Source organism: Talpa europaea (genome assembly GCF_964194135.1).
Source record: "Talpa europaea genome assembly, chromosome: 3".
Taxonomy (NCBI): domain Eukaryota; kingdom Metazoa; phylum Chordata; class Mammalia; order Eulipotyphla; family Talpidae; genus Talpa; species Talpa europaea.
In genome coordinates this window covers 87439787-87459364 of record NC_140069.1, presented here as the reverse complement: position 1 = coordinate 87459364, position 19578 = coordinate 87439787, and the positions used below count along the sequence as shown (strand labels likewise).

Sequence of the window (19578 nt, the reverse complement as noted above, 5' to 3'; positions counted from 1 at the left end):
GAAAATAAGAAAATATTTTTGTTTTGTCTAAATAATCAAACAAGTCAATAAGATAATCACAAAAGTTACACAATATCTGACAAATGTGTACATACTATACTTGACTTAACCATAAATGTACATCAATGAGTAGCCGACATTAGTACCATAGAGGGGAAAGACCAATGAACTTGAAGACAGAAAGTCAAAGTCTTTATCTTGGCCCTGCAACTTATTATGAGTTTTCCACAATTCATTCACAAATCTCTTAACTACAGAGATAACCTTGAGGGAAATGAGGTCAAAAAAACTTATCCAAATTGATCTAAAAAGTCACTTCTACATTTATATTTAAAAGCTCTACCTATTCTAAATTAGAAATATACTGCTATGAATAAAAATCCTCAAAGATAAACTGGCATTTTCCTCAAACAACCCTGGGGGAATCAATTCTCTTCCTGTATCAATACTTTATAATTTACCTTATTTTTAAGGCAAACAGTACTTGTTTAAGTAAGTCCGAGCACATATGCACTACTCATCTCGGTTATTATCAATAATTAAATATAAAATTCCACACTGAGAGGTCTTCTTGGTGGTGCAGGGGTTAGTCAGCGCTATCAAACTATTAGCAGCCACTGCAGCATGAGTTCAATCCCCAGCTAGGAAGCTACCCACATGGCACAATAGCCCTCTCCCGTCTTACCCATGGCTCCCCTCACCAATGTATATCAGTAGATCTGCCCAATCTGTTCCCCACTCTGTTTCTGGTGAATCCTCCCACCTCTGCAACTCTGTCTACAGTCCAGTTCTTGTATGCATACATAAAAATAAATCTTAAAAAAAAAATTGATACTAACTGAGTCAAAATTGAGATATTTAGATAATTTGTTATTCACATAATCCTGTGTTGAAAGAAATGATAAAACAGTATTGTGCTACAAATCCATGTTAATCTAGAAATAGTATAAGTGAGGAAAAAAGTTGAACAAATTTATAAATTCTATTATTTTTCTCAAGCAATTCTGTTTAACATTAACAGTTATATAAAGGGCACTAAGTTAACAAGCACCTCTTACCCTTTAAGTTATGAAAAATTAAACATACATACAACAAAATAGCTTGGCTTGGTTAATAAACTAAAATAAATGTGAGAATAGCAATAATACCAATATATACTAATTGTGATATGTGTTACCATTAATGGAAGATTTAAAATGGGAAAAGAATTGTGCTAGGCATTCTATATATCTTATTCTCTCATCTTAAGAACATGTCAATAAGGCATTATCTTTACTTTGCTGATGATGAAATTATAACTCAGAAGAGCTAAGGAATTTGCCCAAAGTGCACAGCTACTAAATGCATAGTAAATATTCAAATTCAGGTCTGCCTGACAACAAAACCCATTCTCCTCAAAGCATATTTCACTTAATTTCAATTTTATAGATATTTCAAATAAAAAAAAGAGGCTACCTAACAGATAATGAAAGTAGTATTGGCTTTTTTATATTTACATGACAGAATGACCATATATCAAAGATGTTTGCAGGAATTAAGCATTTCTCAATGTCAGTATGCAGGTGGGAACAATTTTAGATAATGCCAAAATTTGCAACCCACTACTGCGATGAAGTTCTTCACTTTATCATAAAGTATAGCAATATCAATTCTATTATATGAAACTCTTTCAAATCCTATTATTTGAGCTGCTCTGCTTGACTTCTAGTTTCTTCTTCATTTTTTAAGATTTATTTTATTTATACAAGAACTGAGGTACAGGCCAGAGATGCAGGAGGGTGAGAGAATTCACCACAGATAGAGTGGGGAGCAGAACAGGCAGATGGGCCGAAAACACTGCTGAGGGGAACAGCAGGCGAAATAGGAGAGGTTTGCCGCACCATGTGGGTATCTCCCTGGCCAGCTGGGAACCGAACTTGTACTGCAGAGGCTGTGGGTAGCTTCACAGCACTGTGCTCAACCCACTGCACCACAGAGGAGGTCCAACTTCTATTTTTTTTTTTAAGATTTATTTATTTTTATGCAAGAGCTGGGGTACAGGTCAGAGGCACAGGAGGGTGAGAGGATTCACCAGAGACGGAGCAGGGCGCAGAACAGGCAGAAGGACTGAAATACACTGCTGAGGGGAGCAGTGGTGCAACAGGAGGGGTCTGCTGTGCCATGTGGGATTCTCGCCAACAGGCCGGGATCGAACCTGCACTGCAGAGGCTGCGGACAGCTTCTCAGTGCTGTGCTCAACCCACTGCGCAACTGGGGAGGCCCCAACTTCTATTTTCTTTAAATAGGTCTGTTTAGGGTATTCTTGCAGTTCACATATTGTATGGTTTTTAAAAAATATATAATTTACTGATTCCTCACTGCTGAACAATTACAGATCATATCATGAAAACTTGAAAAACCTCTATACAAAATTTGGAATGCAAACAAAATATTATTTCCTCCTAAATGATCTATATTTGCTTCTAAATCTATCTTCATATGCCTATACACCTAGCAAGAATATATAAACCTATATGTGAAAATATACAATATGCTCTAGTCCAGACAAAATGTGGTTTTAGGGAATTCTGAACAACATTTGTTTTAAAGGTGAAACATAAAAGAAAAGAATAAAATGGGGCAAACTGCACTTAGTAAGAAAGTAAGTTTTGTTGCATTATAGTGTATAAGTATATATACAGGGTTTATGTAAGTGGCATCTTGTCAAAGGGCAATGTAGGGGTGAATATAGGAGTGTATGTAAGGGTTTGAAAAGGCTGATAGAGATATGTACAGAGTTACGGATACAAATGTCTGAAAGGGTAGATATAGAGACATGTTTAGGACGGTATGTACAAAATGTGTAGGGAATTATAGGTCTCAGTGAGAGACCTTTGAAAGTTACCAGATGAGCCTGGTAGGTCGGGTGATAACTACCACCTGAGAAGAATCCAGAAGCCAATATTACTATTATATGGACTTGCTGATCACAATAATGCATTAGTATATTACCAGCAATGGTACAATAAGTCATGAGTCATGTCCATTCTCCACTGTTTCCTTTTTTTTTTTTAAGATTTATTTATTTTATACAAGAACTGGGGTACAGGCCAGATGCGCGGGAGGGTGAGAAGATTCACCAGAGACAGAGCGGGGAATATAACAGGCAGACTGACGAAATACACTGCTGAGGGGAGCAGTGGGCGCAACAGGAGAGGTCTGCCACGCCACATGGGACACTTGCCTGCAGGTCGGGATCAAACTGGCGCTGCATAGGCTGTGACAGCTTCATAGCGCGGCACTCAAGCGCCTGCGCCACCAGGGGAGGCCATCCACTGTTTCCTTTTTTAAGGGGAAAAGTAATAACCATGCAAAGGATTTAAATATAAAATGGGAAAACAATTCAGTTTTTACTTGTAAATACTGATATTCTAAAATCTGGCTTCATCCATAATACAGAACACTTTACTATGGTAGTTACATTATTTGTGGATCAACCTAAGTAAGTATGCTAGAATAAACAAATAAAAACAGCCTACAGAGGCAAAAAGGCTTATACTGATTTTTCTACCCACATAAATATGAAGAGTTCTAACTCCTTTCATCTTACATGTTGAAAAAAGTATTTGTAATTAAAATGCAGACAGAACTATTTGTCAGCAGCACCGCCACCATGATATACAATAGATTTGTCATTGTGGAAGTCACAACAACAGGTAACAGTATCCAGCCTCACACTGACCTTAGTATATGATGAAAAATGAAGAACTTCAAAACATAGGAAATGCAAATAGAATTAATTTCGCGAAGAAAGGAGAAGCCAGGTTTGAAAGAGATGGAAAATGTAAACTGTTGTCAATGATGTTACTTAAGTGAAGAAATAGCTTACCTATTATTTTCTTCTGTCATCCCCTCACCTGTTTTTTAATACCAGTTGACTTTAATAAGACAGGTCTGAATGTATCATAAGTTAATTCTTTATCAGTTTTCACATATCAACCTTTACCATGGATGGCCAGCTGAAAATTATGCAAGCTATAAATTAGCTTTAAACAATTTCTAAATCAGGTTAGAACTGGTTTTCAAATTAAAAAGGCTTCAGTATATTACAAGGTGCTGTCACATTATTAGCTCAATCAAATCTATGTGGCCTGAGGAAGAAGGAAATGAATGCTGTCTTCATTTGCAATGGGATTATCTCTTACAGAAGGCTCTGGAAATAACCCCAGTAATGAATTAAATGCTAAAGTTACTTTTCACATCACCAATGCAGGAAACTATTGCTCCTTAACAAAGTTGGAATTTCAGTTAAAAAAAGGTATTTCTTATGTTGGCGAGGATGTGGTGAAAAGGGAACTCTCCTCCATTGCTGGTGGGAGTGCAAACTGGTCCAACCACTATGGAAAGCTGCCTGGAGATTCTTCAGTCTACTAAAAATGGAGCTACCATAGGACCCCACAATTCCACGCCTAAGGATCTACCCAAAGGACACGAAAACATTGATTCAAAGAACACCTGTATCCATATGTTTACTGCAGCACTATTCATAATAGGTAAAACCTGGAAACAACCCAAATCAGATATCTAAGTGCAAAATGCACCACTATAAAACCTCTGGAAAATAACAATGGGAAAAGATTTAGGAGACAATAGGTTTGATGATGACTTTTTAGATGTAACAGCAATAGCATAATTCATATGAGAAAAAAATTAAATTCGACTTCATTAAAATTAAAGAATGCCTGCTCTGCGTAAGTTATTGTTAAGAAAATGAAACAGCAACCTATACTCTGAGAGAAAATATTTGCAAAACCCATATAGAGAAAGGACTGGCATCTGAAACATACCAAAAACTCTTAAAATTAAGCAATAACAAACCCCCAATTAATAAGTAGACAAAAGATCTAAACATACACTATATGAAAGAAGCTACATGGTTGGAATTAAGTATTTGAAAAGATGTTCAATATCATGTGACTAGGGAATTGTAAATTAAAACAATAATAAAATAATACCACACATCAATTAGAATAGTCAAAATTCAAAACATGGATAACTTAAAAGCTAACAAGGATGTTGGAGCTACAAGAATTCTTAATCATGGCTGCTGGGAATGTAAAATGGTACAGTCATTAGGAAGATGTTTATAGTAGCTTTATTTATCATTGCCAAAATCTTGGAAACAAACAAGAATACTGTTATCATAATAAACAGCTGTACACATACTTTCCTCCCACGATCAGTAAATGGATAAATGTGATATGTCCATGCATGCTGTATAATTCTAACTATGTGACATTCTGGAAAAGGCAAAACTAACAACAGTAAAAAGGTCTGTATTTGCCAGGGATTTGGTAGGGAGTGTGTCTGTGATCAGGTGAAGCTTTTAAGCAGTGAAATTATTTTGTATGATACTACAAAGTTGGAATTCAGTTTATAATAATGTGTTGATATTGGTTCATCAGTTGTAACAAAAGCACCACATTAATGGAAGATAATAATAGTAACAGGGGCAGGAATGAGAGGACATATGGGAATTCTACTTTTCACTCAATGTTTCTATAAGCCTAAATATGTCCCAAAAAATCTATTGAAAGAAAAAAAATTTAAACATGAGCAACTATTAGCACAATTACTCCCTTTTATGCTATTACACAGTTTCCTCCATACCAATTGTACACACATTCCTTCTACTCAAGGATTTCCCTACACTGCTACAAATACCAGAAAGGCTTTTAAGGTATGCTAGCACATGGTGGCCTTAAACTTTCTCAGCTCTTAAAATAGGTTTAATTTTGTAATTTGTGGAATATAAGATTCAGTGATGTATTAATTTCCAGAAATGATTTTAAAAGAAATCTGCTATTAGTCACATTTCCTACAACAGTGCTTTAGACTATATATGTTGAAATCAAACCTCCATCAGTTTGGGTCTCCAAGTGACTAAGATGTGGAGAACTGCTTTGCCAGCCTGTACTGACAAGTTACTTGCTTAAGATATCAATTGTTAACCACTAAAAATTTGGGATTATTTGTGTATGCTATATAATCTACCCTATTCTGATTTACATACCTTGCTTTCATAATTTCATTCAAATGACACAGTAGTCACAATTTCTTTTTGATTCTTCAAGCAGCAAGCAATGCTCCCAATCTCTCAATTTTCACAGTAGCTTATCTGTTCCTTTTAATAGCATTTAACACTTTAAATCTAGTACCAACACTTCAAATCTTATATAAAATTTATATGCATGCATGTCTTAGCTATCTTTCTAGAATATATTTTTTAAAAGGAAGATTCATGTCTGATTATCTAAGTATATCTCAACCACCTATTAGAGTATGGGAATTGCTTTTGAAAACTATATAGATTGCAAATATATTGGTAGGTCCATCAAGAGAAAGCATGGATATAAATGAACTGTGCTTCCTCAAGTTGTATATAGCAAAAATACAAAACAGTAACTTTCAGATTATTTTCACATTCTGAGACAATCCCAGTGTTCCTCATTCTGGGATCTAGCTAATAAAAAGCACCCATTCATAAAAAGATGAATATTAATTTCCAAGAAATAGCTACCAAATACCAAATGATTAGTCTAGCAAAGAAGTGCAAAATAAATTAATCTAGTCATAGGGAGTATGGGAAACTCGGATTTAAAATGGACATTGAAAACAAACAAAATAAAACACCTTGATAATATTTGTAAGAGAAGGAAGGAAGTGGGGGAGGAGGAGAGACAAAAAAGTAGGGGGCAGACTACCTGGAATGTTAGCCTGTGTCAAATAACAGATGCCTTGAAACTCAGGGATAAAATCTGAAATCTACCCTATAGTATGCGCAGTGAATAGCTTCTTCCTTGGGTTTCCTGAATTGAAAGGACATGTGAAAACTAATCCTTCAAAAGACTGATATGGAAAACTTCTGTAGGACAGCTTATGAGAACAGAAATTCATGTTCTGAAGAAAGATTTTTTGAATGAAGAACAAAAGTATATTTTCCCTCTTCTGATATAGGAATTGAGGTAAAGAAAGAAACTGAGGTAAGGAAAGTAACAAAGATTCAAGCTGAAAAAGTAACAAAGACTTTTCTTTTTTTTTTTTTTTTTTTTTTTAAATAAATTTTATTGTTATATTCCCCATACAATTGCAGCCCCCCCATTCTGACCCCAATCCCTCCCCTCCCGCCCCCCTAAAAGTGTCTCTGGTTCATAGTTTTTTGTTGATTTTGATTTTCACTATCTTATAGTTATTCATTTTCCTGGTCCCTTATTTAAGTTTTCTAGATTCCTGCTATGAGTGAGACCATCCGGTATTTTTCTTTTTCTTTTTGGCTTATTTCGCTGAGCATGATCCCTTCCAGCGCCATCCATGTTGCTGCAAATTGCATGTGTTTATCTTTTTTGAATGCTGAGTAATATTCCATGGTATATATGTACCACATCTTCTTGATCCAGTCATCTATTTTTGGGCATTTGGGTTGTTTCCAAAGCTTAGCTATTGTAAACAGTGCTGCTATAAACATAGGGGTGCAGGTGTTCTTTGGAATTGATGTTTCTGTGTCCTTTGGGTAAATACCTAGGAGTGGAATTGCTGGATCATATGGAAGCTCTATGTTTAGTAGGTCCAGAAATCTCCACACAGCTTTCCACAGTGGTTGGACCAGTTTGCACTCCCACCAACAGTGCAGAAGAGTTCCTTTTTCTCCACACCCTCGCCAACATTTGTTGTTGCTAGTTTTTTTAATATGTGCCATTCTCACTGGTGTAAGATGGTATCTCATGGTAGTTTTGATTTGCATTTCCCTGATGACAAGTGATGTTGAACATTTTTTCATATGCCTGTTGGCCATTTGCATTTCCTCTTCAGAGAAGTTTCTTTTAAGCTCTTCTGCCCATTTTTTGACTGGATTATTTTCTTTGTTGTTGTTGAGTCTCATCAGCTCTTTGCAGATTTTTGTGATCAGTCCTTTATCATTAGTGTTGGGTGCAAAAATGTTCTCCCAGTTGGTGGGGTTTCTCTTTGTTTTTGTTATTGTCTCTTTTGCTGTGCAAAAGCTCTTTAATTTGATGTAGTCCCAGCTGTTTATCTTTGCCTTCACTATCACTGCTTTGGGTGATGTGTCTGTAAAGATGTCTAACAAAGACTTTTCTAAAGCTGAGAGGAGATGAGGATTAGGCTCCTTTTTCCTCAGTGAAATGAGTTACAAACAAGTCATCTTGAAGAAATGAGGATGCTGGACTAAAACTGAGACTTGAGATACGAGGCAAAAGATCTGGGATAATTGCTATAAGGAAATCTGGTAGACAGGAATGAGGCATGGTTTAACTTAAGAGGTATGAATTTGTAGTGGACTTAAGTACATAAATTCCTCCAGTTATTTCTGGCCAGGAAAGAGAGGTGAGATTAATCTATAGAGTATATGATATATTACTTGACATAAAGGATTTGTGGGGTGGATAAAATTTTATATCTCAATTTCTCACTAATAGTCTAAAATTTCCTATTTTTAAAGCTATGCACTGGTAAAAATCCTTCAGAAAATCTTCAAAGGCTCACACTCAAAAATTGGTCTGGTAACTCATCAAAGAAGCATGGAGAAGAGAAAAAGAGAGACTGGAGAATAATGATTTCACTGCTGGAAGAGGTAGTTTTATAGGAAGTCCCTCGGGTAAGAGGGATTTTGTGTATTTGTGTGTGTGTGTGTGCGCGCGCGCACACACACACAAGATTACTCAGTTTGTCCCCTAGGAGTCTGAGCAGACACAGAGACTCAGCGGGGAAGCATCTCTAACTAGCTGCAGTAAAGAGCAACAAAGAAAAGGTGCAGTCTGCAGGGGAATGACTGCTCTTCTGAGCTTGTCAGGTAAAGGGTCTGAATGTACTTACCTTAGGGTCAAATAATAACACATGAAAGAAAAACAAGACTCTGACAGACTAAAAGGGTCTGGAGAAAGAGCAAAATCTAGTGGGATAGCAGATGCCAACCAAAGGGGGGACAAAAGGAACACAGGTTCTAAAAAGGAAGTCACAATTAGCTCACAGGAGAAGGTATTTCTCATACCAAGTGAACAGCAGGTAAGAAAGCTGTAGCAATGAGAAATAAGAAAATCCACAAAAGGAAGCAGGAACAAGAGCCAAAGTCCAGAACGGTCCCCTTTAATCCTACAGTTTTCCCAGTAAGGTGGTCTCAGCTGGTTAGAAGAGAAGCTTTAAACTGGTTGAGAGTTGAAGTCTTATCATTAAACTGGACTATAATTTTTGATATTAAAGAAAAAGACTATTTATCTTTCATACCTCAGGGAGACTGGAAAACCCCTAGAGTCACACAGGAGAAAAGCGAATCCAACAAAACTTGTTTAAAGGCATTGGGATGAAAGAATTGAGTTACTTTTTATTTGCATCTTGTATTGAATTCAAGAACAAAACTTATTTGCTTTAGAATGAAAAGGGAAGATTATTCTTTTAAAAAATAGAAATCTGAACAGTCCTTAAATCATTTAATATGGAGAACAGTTAAAAGCACTTTCTTTGTCTCCTTTCATCTGCCTTATTTAAAATTAATTTGGAGAGTTTTTGTTTAAAGGTATTAATTTCAGAGAGGAGAATTTTTTTTTCATAATGCTATTGAGAATTAAAAAAAAGCAACAAACGATATATTAGATCCCATTAAGGAGGTTCCTATTTCAGGGAAGCTTTTTAATGAAAAGCAGTATAAATATATTTCGTAAATTTATAGTGTTAAGTTTCCAAATATACTTTCATTAACTCAGGGGAAATGAAAAGGAAGGGAGAAAGAGTTGTAAAGAGGAGAGAATTGGGGGATTGTAGAACAGCTAAATCTTGAAGAAAGAAAGTTTATCTAACTGTAAAATCAGATTCATTAGTAGTAAACTTTGGAACACTCAAAAGAAAATGGAGGATTAAAATGGCACTTATCATAGTCTTTATATAGTAAAAAGGCCAAAGCTTCCACACTGTCAGCAAACATTATGGGGGGGTGGGGGGGGCAGAAATGTCTATGTAACACTTTGTCTTCCTGCAAAGAGTAAAGAATGTTTTCTAAAAATATCTATTTAGTTCTAACTCTCCTAAAATGACTTGAATTGGGAAAAATTAACAATCAAAATGACTAGATACAGGAAATCCATTTTAAATTGACTTACTAAAGTAATGATGTTGGGATTTATGTTGAAACTTCTGAATTAAAATAAGGAAAACAATGTTGAAATAGCTAGTATTCACTTCTTGTTTTAAGCTACTTATATATCTGTGCTTTGGAAACTGTTCACAAGTATCTGGTAATCTAAATTTTATTTTAGGAAAAAAAACTTACAGAATACCACATGTTATTAAAAGTTGAGAAAATAATAGTCCCTCAAGAACACAAAAGAGAACTGATTAAAATGCTTTGATGCAGCTTGAACTTTTCAAAGTGATTCCTAAAAATTTTAACCTCTACAAGCATACTTTAAAGAGTTTTTCAAACCAACGAAGCAGATAATCATTTGTAGCCATTATTGAAGGTACATTTAACAAAAAACCAACTTAACTTCAATGAAGATATAACACTACAACATAAACCTTTAAGAAACCTTCAAAAAGACATTAAAATAGATTGCATCTTAGGTGACTAGGCTTTATATTTAGCATATGAATTACAGTCTAGAGGGAAAAAAAAGAGACAGGTATATTAAAGTTAAAACAACTTGCAGAAGTCTGTAATCACAAAAGAACCTAAGTGACTGAGCTAGGTCACAGGTAAAATACAGTAGAATAAAAAGTTAATCTTTATTTGTCAATAAGGATCTTTATTTGTCAAAATAGAGGGAACCATTTTTTTAACTTCTTATAGGTAATAATTTCCTACTCTTGAGTTGACAAACAAAAGAATTTAGTGCAATGAATCTAAATGACATTACAAATTTTATTTGCTCCATTGACAAACATGTTATTTTTGAATAAGAGGAATTTTTATTGCAGAACACTGATATGAATAAAAGAAAATAAGATCTTCCAGTTTGTATACAAAGTATCTGACACTGCACAAAACTAGAGTATTCTTCAACTATCTTTGCAAAGAGACTGAATGAGTTTCATTTCACAATACAGGTTTTCAAATTTCACAACTCATGACAACTATTATGAAGTAATATTTGACTCAGTTAAAATATAGTCCTTACTGCCTAATTACAAACAAAAATCACTTATAATCCCTTTCCATCACCTATTTCCAGGAACAATGGGTTAGATTCTGCTGGGCCTAAAGAAATCATGCATATTGTCAAGTGGAAGCTGCCTTAACGAATACTTATTTCAATGACTTTTATGAAAAAATGGTCTTAAGGCAGTGGTTATTTTATAACTCAATCTTAGTATTTCTAATTCTGGTAGAATTTAAATTTTTAAAAACTGTAAAGAAAGACCCTTCAGCTTAACTATCACATTTTTAGTGGGTGACTTTTTTATCCAAAATAAAAAAAACAAACTATTTCAAAGTTTAAGGACAGTATGAGTTGGTGATTTTTGAAAGACATTCCTATGTATGGCATCCTACTGCACTTTGATTAATTACCTCAATTATGATTTAGTTTCTTATCATATATGGTATTCTACAGCATGCTATGTAAATGATTAAGGACCATATGCCATCTAATGAAAAAATAGCTTGGTTTTTCCAGTTTATAATGTTACCACTAAGAAAATGCAAATTAAAACTACAAAGAGATACCATTTCACACCTGTGAGAATAGCCCATATCAAAAAAAAAAAACAAAACCCCAGAAACAATAGGTGCTGGCGAGGATGTGGAGAAAACGGAACCCTCATACACTGCTGGTGGGAATGCAGACTAGCCCAGCATTTATGGAAAGCAGTATGGAGGAGTCTCAAAGCATTAAAAATGACTGCCATACAATCCAGTAACTCCACTCCTAGAAATCTACCTGAAAAATTCAAAAACACTAATTTGAATGGAAACTTGCACTCCCATGTTTACTGCAGTGTTATTTATAATAGCCAAATTGTGGAAACAACCTAAATACCCCAAGACAGATGAATGGATCAAGAAGATGTGATATATATGAAATACTACCCAGCAATCAAGAAAAGATAAACTCATGTCATTTGCAGCAACAGGGATGAAGCTGGAAAAGATAATGCTCAGTGAAATAAGTCAGAAGGAGAAAGATAAACATTAAGTGCTATCACTTAAAGGTGGAATATAGAGAAACCAAACTAAGGATTAGATAAGGAAAGCATAAAGTCTAAGTCTTAAAAGATGACTACAGAACTTAAGCATACAGAGAGGGGAGGAGGGTGGCGGAAGGGTAAGAGAATAGAGGGAAGTACAATGAACTATTGTGGGTAAGATGGTGGTGGTCATACTATGGTGACAATAGCTGATGGTGGTATACTAATATATCCTCAATTAAAAATAAATAGATCAATTTTAAAAATTAAAAAAAAGAACTAAACAGATCAGTATATACCCCAATTATATATTTTTTCTATTTTCATCATTTTATTTTATTTTTTTATTTAAATATTTTATTTTATATAATTCTTACATCTTTTTTCATCTTTGCACAATGTATGCATTTTCATTTTGGTTATATTCGCCCCTTCCATGTTTCTTAAATGTATCCCTAAATAGTAATTTTATCAGGTAACAATTCTCAGCAAACATATTCATTGCTATTATTTATAATATAATTGGGGGATAATTGGGGATAATATGGGTATTCCCCATACCCCCCAATTATATTATAAATAATAGCAATGAATATGTTTGCTGAAAATTGTTACCTGATAAAATTACTATTTAGGGATACATTTAAGAAACATGGAAGGGGCAATCAAGTAAACAATCTCTTTGATAAGGTAATAATGACAAAATAATGAGGTCAGTTCAGTACATAAATGGTCAGTTTAAAGAAATACATTTTTTTTGAATGCACAATACAGACTATAATTAGTGGAACTGTTAATGTCTATTATTTTTATTGAATTCACAAATCATTGTTTAGTCTCAAAGTACAGCATTCAGTTAGAAAGCAAGGTCTTAGAAGATATTTATGCAAGCAATTTTGCCTACCAGAAAAAATTCTAGGGTAACTGGCAACAGTCTGAACATAGTCTAGGGTAAGATAATTGATCAACTGGAAGTTTGTGGGCTTTATCTGTAACACTAGCAAAGAGGAAATCTGAAATTTAAATACTTCGTTATAGCCATGATGGAGAATACCTACACCACAAACTACCACATATTTGTTCTATGGAATTCTAATGCAGAATAACATATAAACAATTCTACTCTATACCTTTACATATCTGTATCATAAAAAGGCAAATCAAGAACATCATAGCTTAGTAAAACACATTGTTGTAAGCACTAATGCTTGTCACACAAATGATAAGAGAATGTCCAAAACTGTATATGTTTTACCTGAAAATGACTTCTCTGTCAACTGTGCTAAACTCAGAAACTTAAAATTCAACCTAATGTCAGATAAAATCCCAGAGGTCAAATGAATAGTTAAAATATTAAAATGCTATTTTTTATGGCCCAGTTAAATTCTTCAAATTTAAAGGAACTTTGAAGGATAATTCATTTTAATTTTATATTTTTCATAAATCCTCATAATACATAAAATTCAGACATTCAATTTCCAGTATTACCAGATTCAATTAAATGTGCTTGTTTAATGTATTGTGGCAAGATATTCCTTGGAGAGATTATTCTGTTCAGTTCTTAAAGAGGCAAAATTCTCAATAACTGTTTTACTTGACAATATTTATAGATGTCATTTTGACATCTCAGGTATAGAATTCTAGTTACTTAATGCAGAAAGTTTGGAAAATAAGAATGAAAAAAAATTCTTATTTCCCCTACTCAGAGATTTCTAATACAAATGATTCTCAAGAAGTACAAGTACCACTTGTACCAGCTAGTGGGATATGTGTTTGTAATTCCAGAAAAGCTTCCTTAGGGATTTAGATGAGATTTCATATATATGGCTCAATTTATTACTGCTCAAAAAAGATCAGTACACTAGAAAGATCAAGTAAGAATGAAACAAATGCAGGTCTCTAAGCTAAGACAGCTCATCTTGGAGCTGTCATAAATGAGCTGTCAAGTGTATGCACTGGTTTTTCATATAACAGAGTTTAAACAGGATGAAAAGTTAGAAACATAAGTAGCACAATCACTGTAAAATACATAATATATATTGAAATACTTAGTAACACTTGTGAAAATAAATGCCTTGGATAAAGTACTTTTAAAATAAACATTTACACATGTCCATTTAACTATGTGTGAAAAGTTATCTTCATTTTGGTGCTGCTGCTGAAACTACCAGACAGACTTGCTGAGATCTATATCAAGTACACCTTAGAAAACAACAAATAGGGACCTATATCCTACATTTAAAAAAACAACAACTATTAAGTCTATCTAATAGCTTATATATGCATGCAAAATAATTTTAAAGTGTCAGTATGTTGAAGTTTAATTTGAGTTATACACATTACATGGATTTATTTTAAATTTTTTAAAGTTATTTACCTCCAAAATATTTTTAATAACTGAAAAAATCATAAAATGCAATAAACTGCGGTTTATAAAATGCAAATAACTGCTCATTAAAATCATCACAGAAGCTTGCAAAAAAATATAAAATTTCATCCTCACTCCATCTCCTCTCCCTCAACAGTTCAGTCAGAAAGTCATTATTGGGTATAAGTGTCCATGTGGGATGGGTGACAGACAGTGACAAAATATTAGTTACATATCAGGGGATTAACCATGTAAGATATGTTAAGGACAATGGGAGAAACAATTTTCTGTTGAGATATTAAAAATAAGGAAAGGGAGAAAATTAGAATATTTTCAGTATCTATAGAGACATAGGAAGAGAGATTGATGGGATCAAGTCAAAAGGACATGGATGCCAACTGAAGTGGAAGAAACTTGTCTAAAGTGGTTTTCACGAGTCAAATTTTGGACAATCCGAACAAATTATCAAAATAAAGATAACAACCAATATGATCCACTGAATAAAACAAAAGTTTTATGAAGAAGATTATATTTACATAGTCTCAGGGTTCTTGCCCACAGATTCCTTATTAATTAGAATAGGGAAAGGAATACAAAAGACTGGTAGAAAATGCCTTAGTCATGTTATTAAAGTTAACATCACCATATATGATTCAAATTGAAATCAAGTGTGATCAATAGTAAATTAATTTTTTTCACATAAATATAATTTTAGGAATGTATTTTAAATTATGCTCCCTCTTAAAACTGTATCTTAATAAAATGGAAAATCATTCTTACTATATAGTATAGTATAGTTTATACCCTAAGGCAAAGATGCTTGATTATTAAACAAAGTGCATATTGTTTTAATAATCATTATACAAATACAAAAAATAATAAAATATGATTATTAAAAAGCTCTTTAAATAGTTTTTCTGTAACTAAGTGCTTTCTGCAATTTTTAATAAACTTTTGCAGTACATCTTAGAAAGCTGAAGTAAATCATTTTAAGTGAAGAAAAAAAATATTTTTTGATTCCATGATCAGAGGGGAATTCAGTACCAGTTATAATTTATTGTACGCAAATGCCTTGGTGTCATTTTTAAAAGATGGCTTGATGTCCATATTACAATAGATATTCAATTTCTAATGTCTATTTGAGGAAGAATTTGATTAACCCACAGTAGATTAGAATGTCTTAATGCAAACATGTTTGAGTCAAATGACTCAAACTATTAGGAGTCTAATATTCACTCACATATTTTAAAGAAATATATAATAATCTTAAACTTTAGATTACCATAATTTAAGGTTTCAATATTGACATTAAAAAGGTACAACTTCAGTAGCTCATTTTGGGGGAATGGGGAATGAATTTTTATTAGAAATTTCATTCTATCTACTTTGTTAAAATAATTATCAGAAATACACTTTCATACATATAAAAACCAGTTTTTTCAAAGAACAGATTTTACAAAACATTCTTATATACCTTTTACATTTCAAGATGAATCATCCACAAAATAAAATGGACTTACCATTTATTCATATTAATATATATTAATATTGTTGGTTAACATTTATACACATTAATATGTATATATTGTAAAAAAAATTCTTACAATTCAAGATAAAATTTCCCTGCCATTCTCTAGGTGTGGTAAATTAGCAAAGGGTGACTATTTTTTGCTACTAGAGCAATATTTAATGATAAAATAATATAAGAATACACAAAGCAGCTAAAATATTTCGTAGGGAAAATGTATATAATTTAGTAGCGCTGTTCCTTAATTTAAGCAAAAATATTCTTAAAGAGCATTACATTAAAATGTTGGTCCTTTACCTTCCAATTCACTTTAAAGTTAGGTAGATAATGAGGTGATATGCAAAAGCTATCAAAATGAAGGTAAACACTATTTCTTGTAAATTTCCACCCCCTCACTCTCCCTTTACCTTAGAAGAAGAAGAATCACACTCCTGACATATCCATCCATAGCCTGTTTGTTTAGGAGACTTTTTCAAAGGAGGATCCAAACAGCCAAAATGGTAGCACAGTTTGCATTCATCACACCTGCAGGGTAAACAAACTTATGGTACATATAAATAATATAAAAATCATCTCTTTCAAAGACAAACCCAAATTATTGTACATTTCAGCTTTAACACTTGTAATTCTATCCTTGGTTCACAAGATTACTAAATTTATGTTTATGAAAATGAAAATCTAAACCTGAAATACAACAATAAAATTAACAAACAAAAGAAATGTCATTCAGAACACTTTGAGAGAACTGTTAAGAATATATGAATGAATGCATGTGTTTTGCTGTATATGTTCAAAATTTTAAAAAATCACAATTTCAATTTTAAACTTCAAGTATGAATCATTTGTTCATTCATTAATTTAAAAATACTGAACAAAATACATATAATTCAAGATTATGAATTTAAGCCAATACATTGTGATTTAAATTTTTTTTTAAAGTCTAAAGAACTCTACTAGGATAGAATAAGCCTAATCAACGCTATACATATGTAGACCTTGTTATTCTTTCTCCAAGTTAAGATAGATTGTTTTATATTTATAGCACATAATAACATAATCTAGAGCAAATAAGGAATATTCTAAAAAATTAATATTTCCATTAAAATTTTCTGAAAATTTACCTGTCACTTCCTCTTAGGACATTTGTTTTATCAATGTACTTCCTAGTACATTATAAAGTTTATTAACAAATGTTCTGATAGTGGTTTTGCCAAATCTAAGAAAACTATCATACCTATTCTTCGTTTCAGACAATCTCATCCTGCTGACAATGAAGAAAGATGTGTATTATTTCCGTGTTGTGAAAAAGAATGTTGCATCAGTTGGAAAAACAAGACCAAAATTTAACAACAAATAACAATGATGCACATATCTTACAGAAGAGATTATATTCCTCATTTTCTTTGAGATTTTTAAAATAATAATAATAAAAAAAAACCTTTCTTCAAAACAGTCTGCCAGATTCTTTTTATATAGTTTCTCTTACGGATTTCAAATCTTAAAAAGTTGAAAAATTCATGACTAATAAACCCAAGGGGAAAAGGCTATAAGACTTATAATTGAACAAACATAAAATATCATTATTCAACAACCTTTATCAGAAAAAAAAGGGAAGGCGCTATGGTCATGAAAACACACAAATAAAAACAATTGATTTTTAAAAACCATTCTAATAAAGAGGGATAAATCTATATTCACAGTAAAAATTTCATGTCATGCTACAAAACCAGTCTCCCAAAGGTCCATTTCAGGAATCAAGAAATTTAGAGATAGCAACTTAACTAAATTCAGGTACAAGGGTACAAGACACTTAAAAACATAATCACATGTCATAAGTTTATATATTACTTCCTCTACTACTGTCTATGAACTAAATAAAAGTTATGCATTTTTCCATAAACTTTCTTTCAGACTCAGAGAGACCTGAAAAATTATTTACTATGATAATTCTAGCTATGGGAAAAATAAAATCAAATAAGAGTAACAGTACTTTATGATGTCAGTATTACAAATAAACTCTCAAAACTGTATTTTAAAGCAATTGAGATGTTAAAGCCTGTTGCTCTGGAATTAAAAAATAATAGGAAAAAACATAGCTAACTCCAAATATAACATATGGAGTAAATAGCAAGGCCATACAATTTTTTGTTTTCTCTTCTCAATTCAACATTTTTTATCCTTCAATAGCTAAAATTTCCATTACATTGAAGATATATATATATATATATATATATATATATATAGTTATAGGAACCTTCAGAATATAAGCATGTCTGAGTTTATGAGAAGGCTGAGATTTCTAGGTAGTTAAGGTCATATTTAAGCATGAAGACTAGTACTTCAATCATTTTTGATAGGAAATTTAAAAAGAACTACATTCTTTGCTCCATCAAGAAACTGTATTAAATATAATTTATCTCAGGGTCATCAGTGTGAACAACAGATGCTGCTGGGTCTAACAGACTGAGTGCTATCAGTCTGCGGTTCCATTTGAATTCTTGTATTAAACTCTTACAGGTTTTCAAGGTTTTACTTGCTTGTAAACTATCAGGCCTTGTCTTCTGCTATTGTCAGTGAATTTGTTAAACAGCATTTCCCCAATTTGTTGGAGTTCAGAAACCAGATCACTAAACTTATTAAGAATACGCAAACTGAAAAAGAGATGTGAAAATGAAAACTTCTATTAAGTACATGAACATAAGTCTGGTTAATTATAATCTTTTTTTGCTTAACTTCAGGTTTTCAGGCAATGTTCCATAAAGTTCAGATTGCCATTAATATGGGCTCATGATAAGTGAAGTTATTAATGTTCATATCAAATTAGAGCTTAATTATTGCATATTTACATTATAACTCATAATTATTTCTAGTATTTAAGGGAGCCAAACATCACCAGGAATGTAAAAACAAAGACAGAATTCATTATCTTTCAATTTCACTTATGCAGGTAATTCTTGTTGGTATATCTACAGATTCCAGCTAACAAATTGAGATTAAGTTTGATATATTGACATAGTTTCAATTTTCACTAAATTTCAATTAATTGTAACATCAAGTTATCTTTTATTTCAAGAATACTAAAGGGAATAGAAGTTTTATATGCTAGAAGATAATGCTAAATTATACACCATTTGGAAATAACCTAATTCTTAGTGATTTTTTCACTAATGACACCTTTTAGAACAATGTAGTCTACATGTGGAGCACTACATAATTTGTAATGGGTCTGAGAGAAAAAGCAGTATTTTCTTAGAATTCTAGAGTGATATGGGAGTTCTTTCAAGATAAAACTCATTATCACCAGTAAATAAAAACTTAAACTCCAATACTAAACAGCAAAAAAGAAGTAGATAATACCCTGAAGAACTGCCAAAACCCAGTAGAAAACACAAAAAAGAAACCAATCTTGAAATAAACAATATACAATAAGTTCTTTCTAACGATGTCTACTATTTTCATGTACAAAAATCTGGTTGTTTCTATACTAGAATAATGAATTAAAAATACATAG

The 19578-nt window shown here is 32.7% G+C and overlaps 1 protein-coding gene across 1 annotated transcript in view; it reads right to left on the bottom strand.

Moving 5' to 3' along the window:
• Positions 1 to 19578, bottom strand: part of PHF14 (PHD finger protein 14) — a gene marked incomplete at both ends in the record, with an annotated part of 164381 nt that overhangs the window by 28380 nt on the left and 116423 nt on the right. The window contains one exon of the mRNA XM_084230926.1: positions 16475 to 16592. Within this exon, the coding sequence (XP_084087052.1) occupies positions 16475 to 16592 (118 nt within the window). The remainder of the gene's footprint in view (positions 1 to 16474; positions 16593 to 19578) is intronic.